Source organism: Taurulus bubalis, assembly GCF_910589615.1.
Source record: "Taurulus bubalis genome assembly, chromosome: 4".
In the NCBI taxonomy this organism is placed as follows: Eukaryota; Metazoa; Chordata; class Actinopteri; order Perciformes; family Cottidae; genus Taurulus; species Taurulus bubalis.
The window spans coordinates 4,809,473-4,819,123 of NC_136592.1; the positions used below are offsets into that span (position 1 = coordinate 4,809,473).

A 9,651-nucleotide genomic window follows, 5' to 3' on the forward strand; every position below is an offset into this window, starting at 1 on the left:
TAAAAAAGAAATAACCCATAATTCTTACTTCTGTTCAAAATATAGAACATTTACTTGAAGAAAATATAATAATACATTGTCCCCACAGATAAGTGGAGGCAATCTGACAGACACACTATGTAATGCACGAGTCCCTGACATGACTGCTGTGATGACGTACATGATGTTGTCCCTCATACCTGTTAGTGTCCCATAGCCAGTGGCGGCTGTTTCATGCATCGTGTGGCATTCCCTGTCCTGCTCAAGGCATGCAGCAGCAGACCTGCAGGCAGACAGAGTGGTCCAGTGACTCTGGCGCTGCTCTGAGGCAGTGGACAACTTCCTGCCTCCGACGCACAATCAGTGCGATTGAAATAAAGAGCTCCGTGGTCCGGTGAAGCCATTGGCTGCAGGGCTGCGGGTCCCTGCGCACTGATGGAGCGCGCTCATAAACAGACTCGACACACACCCACACACACCTAACTCTATGGAAACATGTCGCAGCACACTCTGGGAGGTAGGACATGCTCTTCTTTCTCACTCTTTTTAACATTTGAATTATCTGCATGGCGAGTTTGTTTTAAGTTGTTGCTTCCTTATATTTTCCGTATATATTATTTTCCTGACGGAGAGACAACAACTATCAGGATGTGGCATGTATTGTTAAACAAAGTAATATTGTAAACGTGTCCTGTTACACTGCTCAGCATTAGGAGCTGGAGTGGAAGGGGAGGAGGCTGAAGGAGCTTTTTGTTATGCAGACATGAGCCGTGCGGCTGCAACTCATTTAGAAGGTGTCCCTTGCTCTGCTTGTTCTAGATAACTTTGTATGAACAGGCACTAAGAGCTTGTAGGCAAATACAATAGATTATTTGAGCCCAGAGCTACACGTTCTCATTGTAAAGTAATGACATGTAAGTGAAGTCTACCAGGACACCACAATAACTAAATACAGACAAATGCTGAGTTGGCGCTGCTCGGGTTTGGGCTGCAGTCTGAGTCATATTTTTCTAGACGGATCCCTTCAGTCTTTATTTTCCAACATCACTGCTGCATTCTGTGCTTTTCATCTCTTAATGGCTCTTTTATGTGCAAGTATGTGTGCACCTCATGCAGTGCTTTGAGTCTCTGGTGATGAGATGGCTGCTAATTGTTGGGACACACCCCTCAGATGATCCGAGGAGATGTTTTATTTTTCACACATTCTCTCTCTCTCTCTCTCTCTCTCAATCACAGATTGTGTTCACTCAACACATCCTCCTTTATTTTTAGAGGAAAATCTTCCCTCTCTAATATTGTGTTTTTAAAATGATCAAAAACATGCAGCATTTCATTCTCAGTGCTGGATGTTTACCTTTCTGAAGCTCCCATCTCTCCAGCCTTGTTTGAACCACTGCCCACCAGTGTGTGTGTGTGTGTGCGTGTGTGTGTGTCTGTGTGTGTCTGTGTGTGTGTGATGCATGAGTCATCCAACCTCACACCCTCATTATATGATGCTAAATGGACACTGGGGCTCAGCTTTAACGGCTTTTATCTCAGTAACTTGGGCAGCTGCGTCTGTATTTTATACACAGGCCACAAGAACTTTTTTTTTTAAAAATGAGATCAATTTTAATTTGCATTTGATGTAATGGTGCAGCCACAATGTTATCTGTGATGTTAACGGTGACGAATACAGAATCTATCCAGTAATGTGTGGGGAAATGTTTTATTCAACTTCTACTGGATTAGCTTTACTTTAAAATCCTCAGGGACGCCGAGTGCAGACACAACACGACCATGTTTAAAGTCAGATGTCTGATGATCTTTTTGCATCTGTTGGCCTATTTCCTTCTCCCAACTGCTCACTTTCCCCCTCATTGACCCCACGAACACGACATTAATCTGCGACTGCTTTTGCTTTCTGTCTTTCCAGTTCACCTGCAGATCCTGCTGGCCGTGGGTCTGGCTGTGTTCTGCTACTGCCTGGTTCTCGGCTGCGTCCTTTGCTATCGCAGAAGGAAGAGCGTTTCGTCGGCGGACAAGGAGGCCGCTTTCCTGTCTCCTCATCCCGCCGAGAGGGTGACCGTGACCGTGACTCCGTCGGCGTGCACCCAGCCGGTCAAGCAGCAGTACGAGGAGCTGGACGGCGACGTGCTGGAGTTCCCTTCCTCTAAAAGCACCTCTTCTCCCTCCGAGGATGACCTCACCGCCCTGCCCTTTGACCACAGCCCGACCAGACCGGCCGAGCGGGTGCCGTCTCCCGGGTCTTCCTTCCCGATGCGGCGCCTCAGCACCCCGGCGGTCCCCTGCTCATCCAACAAGCCTCCGCGTCACGGCAGAGCCTCCCTGCCCTCCCTCACTAAGCTGGGCCTGGTGTCCAGGTCCCGTCGGGCGATGGGTCGCCGCAGCACCGTGAGCGGCGAAAGTTTCCTTTACGCCGAGAGCAGTCGCCTGACTGCCGGTGCTGCCAGCGCTCCCGCCCAGCAGGGGGAGTCCTATCTCTCTCAGTACGGCTCCAACTCTCTCTCCAGCTCCTCCAAGCCGGCTCCCCTCCTTCACTTCTCGCTGCTCTTCTCCTCGGCCCGTGGCACCCTGATGGTCGACGTCCTGGGGCTCTCGGGGGCCAGCCGAAGGCGCGCCGGTGTGTTTGTCCGGGCCAGCCTCCCTCCCCTCTGCCCCACCCCTCAGCAGATTGCCTCTCGGCGCGGCAGCCTCAGCCCGGACCTCCACAGCGAGAGCTTCGTGCTGCAGGTGGGCTCCGTGGAAGAGCTGCGCGGCTGCACCTTGAGACTCGCTGTCTACAGCAGGGACTTCTCTGGCCTGCGGGAGGCCGCCCTGGGGCTGGTGGAGCTGCCCTGTGAGCAGATGGATCTGGAGCCTGACACCACCAGCACCTACACCAGGAAGCTCAGCCCGACCAAAAGCAAGCTGAAAAAGGTATACGGTGATTGCGTGGTTTCATTTATTTGATACGCAATCAAGCAAAGAGTGCAGTGAAACAAACATTAGTCAAAGCTGTGGTGGTCTTCTGACTCAAACCCAAGTAGGACCTGGCCGTCAGCAGCTGGACCTGAGCCCAAACAGCCCGTTGAACCAAGTAGTGTAGTCAACGCAAGAATGAGCATTTGTCTATGAGCTGCTCACAATTTGCTTTAAGGCCACAAAAATCACTCAGTGCCATTCTGGACCAAACCACAACACCTAATTGATTAAATACAAGTCATCTCTTCACTCCTAGCCTATAGTTAGAACTTGAATTCAGAACTGCAATGCGCACAGCGAGCACAAAGATCTGGCGAACACTCACTCACTCGCCATCTACCCGACCAGCATTTTAAAAGCTCACGATCCACAGTCATATCTAGTTGGTTCGATCTGAGATTCATGTTCGAATGTTCCCATCTTTATGCTAAGCTAAGCTACCTAACCCTAACCCTATGGATCATCTGTTGTGACCACATTCTAACGCGGAAGTGCCTTAACCGTGCATTACTTCTCGTGGCCATCAGGAGGCGACTCTTTGAAGTCTTTTCCCTGCATTCCCAGTTAGAGTAAAATAAAGCAGCGTATGCTTTAGGGCAGCGGCCCCCAACCTTTTTTGCACCACAGATGGTTTTGTGTCAGACAATGTTTTCATGGACCGGCCTTCGCGGTGTAGGCGATAAATATGACATCATAAATATGATGTAATAAAATGATATGACCGGCATGCAGTGTATGTATCGAGTCATTTGATTGGCTAGCTAAAGATGTGGCTTGTGTTTCTTATGTCATGGGGCTTTTTCTCAGGTTCTTTTGGGTCTTGTTCGATACACTCAAGATTTGGCCCGGACCGTAATTGAAATGGTAGTGGTTCAGTCATGTCTTTGAGTCTTTGAGACGTGGTTAAAAGCAGTGTGGACCATGGGCTTCGTGTGCGTCTGTGTGTATGTGTGTGTGTGTGTGTGTGTGTGTGTGTCTGTGGATAGTGTAACTACCTTTCGGGGCACTGAGTGTATGCGCAGCTCTCCCTGGACGTACGACGTGATTTCTTTCGAAAATCGTTTTAACAAACTCTGCAACGGATAGGAAACTACGCACGCATGCCTATGAATGGCGCCTATCATGTTTTATCCATGAAGGAATGTAGCGTCTAATCAGCTCTCCCATTAGCCGTTTGTTTTCCACTGTTGTTATATGGTGACATTGTTGTATGGCGACTGCAGAGCAAACAAGCAGAGTGCAGCAAATTGGCAGCGCGCCCACGCCGTGCCCTCCGCAGTCCTGTTGAAACGCTGCCAGAGGGCATTAATATCTGCGTTTGAAGGGAGGAGGGTCCTGTTGTTTCAGCGGACATTACTCAGTCAGTCAGATTTTTGTCAGACATGTTTTACTGTGTGCTTGGCACATTTATGTTTCACAAATGTGAAAATCAGAGTCAGATGTGCTTATCGCTGTCTCCTCTAACGTCCACGTATGGTTCATCCACACACACACACACACACACACACACACACACACACCTTACCCTACGTCTTTCTCAATGAAGGCAGCGGCCAGGCGTGAGTGACTGTGTGGATGTGGAGCAGGAGGCTGCTGTGGAGGAGCTAGAGGGCGCCACAGGGACCCCGTCTCTTAACGTTGGCCCGTTCTGGATCGACAGTGACGCACCGGGTTTTGTACTCGGCGTAATGGGACCAGGTCGGAGGATTAATGATTATCCGTCTGCGTTGCCTCCCTCGCTACGTTCTCGCAGGCTCTTTATTCATCATATAGCATTCTCTGCAAATGGCCCCAAAGCTCAGCTTTCTATTCTCATTCACTTTGGCGCCACACAATTTGGAGTGGTGCTTTAAATTCGTCAAATTGGCTTATTCCAGCTGGTGGTTTTGTACACCCACAAAACAACAGCACTGCTTTGGCTCGTTTGACTGGCAAGGTGAAAAGAAAGCTGGAGTTTGATACTTAACACAATCATTTCCCATTACAGCGAGTCCCCAAACTCAAGCCTCATATACCATCAAGCTTTATGGCTGATCTGATAGCAGAGAGTTGCCTTTAATTTATCCAACAGTCTGAGAGCACCATGGGCATCCCATTCATCACTATTCTGGCTCTGGTTTTGTCTCCAGCACCTCCTGAGAAAAATATCTGGATCTGGATGTTAGTTTTCTTCACCAGCTCTGATTTCATAGTGAGCCAACACTATCGTACTAACGTACTGGCCGGGGGATTGAGTTTTCTTTAACGTAATGAGAACATTTTATTAGCTATTATATCTGGAAAGTAGTGAATGTTAATACTCAACATATGTTCACTGTCAATGTATTTCAGTTGTACAATACACAGACTAATTATTCAACCAGTATGTTAATAAGGCACTGGCAGCACTTGGTGACCGCCAAAATCAACACAAAAATAAAGTTCCTCATAGTAGCTTTAATGAAGGACAGAGTTGCCGTGGTAATTTCTGATTTGTCAATCAAATCACCGTTTCGTGAAGATCCATCAAGTTTTTCAAACAAGTATCCGAGTAAACAGATGTAATCATGTTGAGGTGTAACACCTCCATTCGTCCGGTACACAGTGTGTGAAGTGACGGCTGAATGTGAGCGTGATGAATGTGAGCCGTCTCCCAGAACGACACCAAAATGAATGTTGAAAATGTTTCAGGTTTCACGATTAGAACGCTGCCTCCAAACCAGCTCGCCATCAGCTGAAACTTGACATCCCTAAGAACCAAACACATCTTGCCATAGCTGTGGGGTTTGTTTGACATCCCTCCTTGTAAGTGTGAGTGTCTGAGGGCGAAGTGACAGTGACAGACCGAGGCAGTGAACCGAAACTCACTTGTTGGATGAAACCGCCTTCGCACTCTGCTGCCCGGCCTCATGAAGGCTGCTGGCGGGCTCAGCCTGCTGCAAGCGGGCCGGTGACTCACCGCACCCCAAACAATGCAAGCGGATGAGATGTGACATGAAATCGGAAGCAAATTATCATCATACGTGTACATTCGCTATTACCCAGAGTGCCTTAGTGCATGGATGTCTGTATATGGGATGGGTGGTGGAATTGACAACGCAATGCTTGACCCTGACAGCTACGTGATATAACCATATTACATGTCAACTGTAAGTGACTTCAGCCCAGCTGAGCTCCTCAGGCAGCTCAATCCAAGATGCATCAAGTAAAACATATTTTAGTTGTATTCTTCAGGTGAAGAGAAACTGATTCAAGTTGAACTGTAGAAACATATTCATGAGGTTGGGGTTTTAAGTGCTTTACAGCGTGAATCCGCTCCATTCTCTTCGTTTCTTTCCTTCCGGGTCATTCTCTGCCTCCCAAAGGATGATTCCAACCAATGTTCCATCTGCTGAGTAAAAGACATTTTTTTCCCCTTTTTTTTGCCTTCATTTTTGTATAACTATCTCTCCTTCCCCCCCTCAGAGTGCGAGCTCCCAGGAGACATTGGGTCGCAGGAAGAGCTCGGTGTGTGTGCCGCGGGCTTTGGGCCAGCTGTTCATCCTGCTGCAGTACCAGACGCCGGCCCAGCGCGTCAAGGTGATGGTCCGAAAAGCTGAGAATCTGGCCAAGCTCACACGGATCCCAGGAGCTGCAGGTAGAAATGGGCTGTTCGTCATTGACTTGTGTATGTAACAACTATTTGGAGAAGGGAATAGTAGTAACGCTACTTCTGTATTTGCTTCAGTACAACTGTCAAACATGTACTAGTTTATCAGAATTTAACGTTGTTTTGTCCTTAATTCTTTGGACACTATGAGACAACAGAAACCAGCTAAAACACAATACATATCATCTCTTTTAAGTTGCTACAACAGTAGTCATGTGATAAATTTTTTATATAAAAACACTCTATCTGCACTTTAAGAGCTGACTCGTATTTTGAAGGGGAAAAAACTTAAATTACAGCTTCTTTCCACTGGCCGTCACTCTGATGAACAATTAATCAGACACCTCCATCTGCTCCATCTGCACTGTTTTTTTACTACTGTTGTCTTTAATGTATTTTTTTATATTTATCTTGTTTACTGTATATTGTGTATAAGTACAAAGAGCTAAGTGAAAACTGAGTCAAATTCCATGTATGTGTAAACTTACATGACCATTCAAGCTGATTCTGATTCTGAATTAATTCATTATTCAATTTATTTGAACCCTTTCTCAGTTGACTTTTCAAACATTTGCATACAGCTATAAAATCCCTAAGTTCCTGCCTGCAAATACTGTCACTAAACTCTTACTGCAAGCTGCTCTCATGGTCCCACAAACCTCCGTCTGTGTTCTCCTCTACTGCCTCAGCCACAGTCAGACAGACCGGATCCCTGATTGGCTTGAAGTATAATCAGATTAGGACCCGATCAGCTCGTTGTCATTTCCCTTCCTGTCTGTATCGTATCTCACTGCATCTGATTTAAAGCTCTGCTTCGATGATGCTGGTGAGGAGAGGAGGCAGCAGTAGGAAAACAACTTTCATGTTCTGGTTTCCCGCACTTAAAGGGACAGTTGGAGGCTACGTGGTCAGTCATTTGTAAATTTCAGGAGGAAATTGTTCCTGAAATCTGTCCAAATACATTCTGTTTGCAGATACGTGACTCTTGTGTCTGACAATGTAACGTTGCTTTTTAAATTGAGTATTACACCCTAACATTTGCATGTTAGTATGGACACACGAGGGAAATCCTATTCTGCAATGATGATGATGATGATGCAGATCACGAACAGTGACAGTGGGTAAGGGTTCGGAGACAGTAGGTCAACATGTGTAGGCCTTTTCATGGGGAGGGCCAACAACCCAACACATTACATGACACTGACTTAGAGTCATTAACACCAACAACAACCAGAAATGTTGACTTTTACAGCTCCTTTGTATATGTATTTGTTGAACCATCTAAATATGACGTGAAAATAAATCTGAAATGAATGAAACTAAATCATGACCGTGCATGTATTTCCTTCCCGACAGACCACTACGTTGTCATCAACCTGCGTCAGGATGGGAAAATAATTGGTACCAAGGAGACCAAAGGGGCCAGCGGTCCGAACCCCGTCTGGAACGCCCCATTCCTGTTCGACCTGCCCTCTGGTGACATCACTCAGCTGCCATTGGTGCTTGAGTTTATCGTCATGCAGGTAAATAATGCAGTGTCAAATAACGCAGCTTGGTCAGTGGCACTGAGCTTCAAACTATGGCGCTCTAAGTACCCCTCTAGCGTCCGTCTTGCATGCGTCAGTGACCACGACGTGTCAATGTACGCTCGTACGTGCATGGTGTCTTTTCAAAATGAACTTCTGTCTGCACAGGAAGTTCGGTTTAGGCAACACAACCACTTAGTTAGGTTAAGGAAAAGAGTTTGACAGACTAATGCCTACATTTCGTCACCTTCCTAAAATTATGGCCAATAGTCATTTTTTGACAAAAATGATTTTCTTGCCTAAATCATCTCCTCATGTCAAGAGTGTGACTTAGGCCATTTTACAAGCTTTTCAACATGGCAGTTTGAAGCTAGCATTTAAGATAGCAATTTAGTTAGCATTTTTGTCAATGAAAATCTCACTCGAACATAATATTAGTAATCATAACATAATTTGACCGGTATTACAGGATGCCCGTTGTGCCCATGGCCCTGATTACATTTGGTCAAGTTTTTTGTGTTTTCTGAAAAACCTGAAAAAATGACCATTATTTTAGGAAAGTGACGGTTTGTGAAATGAGCGTTGGTGTCAGACGCCAAGGAGCACTGACTAAGCTGCATTATTAGGAGTGAAAACTGGTTTTATATTCATTACATATCAAACAGCGACATGCAGTTCTCTGTTCATATGCTGGCATATCGGTAACTGACCATCTTCATAGTCGTTCAAGTCAGCTATCTCTCATATCCACAGGGTCGTCTCTACACCAAGAGCAGCATTCTGGGTCGTGTGTCGATTGGCGGCGATCCGTCAGCGGCAGGACAAGGACACTGGAAGGAAATGTGCAGTCGTGGGCAAATTGAGACGGCTCGCTGGCACACCATCCAATCAGATGTGCTGCAGGACTGATTGACAGACTGACTGTCCACTCCGCCGCCCAGTGAGGGAAACACTGAGAGCTGGAGTTGGATGGGAATAACATGCGATTGGGGTGCACACGCTTCAAAGTATTTCCTTTTACTTTCAGGGTCCATTGTTGATTTTTGTTTTTTTTGGGTAGCTTTGGCTTTGATAGATGTCCACGTCATGACGCAACAGCTCGTGTAATGAATTCATTAACTGATCATGCTGCTTTAGGAAGAGACAAATATCCAAATGGTCCATGAGTATCTGCAGAGCTTTAGAGAGAGAAGCCCTGAACACCGTATGGAGCAGGGATGAGCGGCAGCTTCCTCCATATCAACAGTATTCTGTATCCCGGCATTGCCTTTGTGATTGTTTCCACTGTGACTTCTTGTAACTGTAGTCTGTATAACTGTGTCATTCTGGTTTTATGCAGCTTGCGCTGATGTTGTGTTGCTCTTTGTACTGTGCCAAGAGGCCGCACATGTTAATGTTACGGAGCGTCTGGTCGCCATTCGTGGTTTTGCTGTGGTGTAATACTGTGCCAGTATGTGTCTACACCCAGGACTGTAAACACCTCTTCTTGAGAATATGTACGAGGCCATTAAAGCCTGATGGATTATGGTTTTTCAGAGGATTTTCTCAGTTTTG

The 9,651-nt window shown here is 46.5% G+C and overlaps 1 protein-coding gene across 1 annotated transcript; it reads left to right on the forward strand.

Moving 5' to 3' along the window:
* Positions 1-437: 437 nt before the first annotated feature.
* On the forward strand, positions 438-9,006 carry LOC306735890 (uncharacterized protein; the record flags this gene model as incomplete). The annotated part of the gene is made up of 5 exons (XM_079217460.1): positions 438-496; positions 1,895-2,898; positions 6,388-6,559; positions 7,928-8,094; positions 8,851-9,006. The coding sequence occupies exons 1-5, from the start codon at positions 475-477 to the stop codon at positions 9,004-9,006; spliced, it is 1,521 nt and encodes a 506-aa protein (XP_079073586.1). The 5' UTR covers positions 438-474.
* Positions 9,007-9,651: the final 645 nt, after the last annotated feature.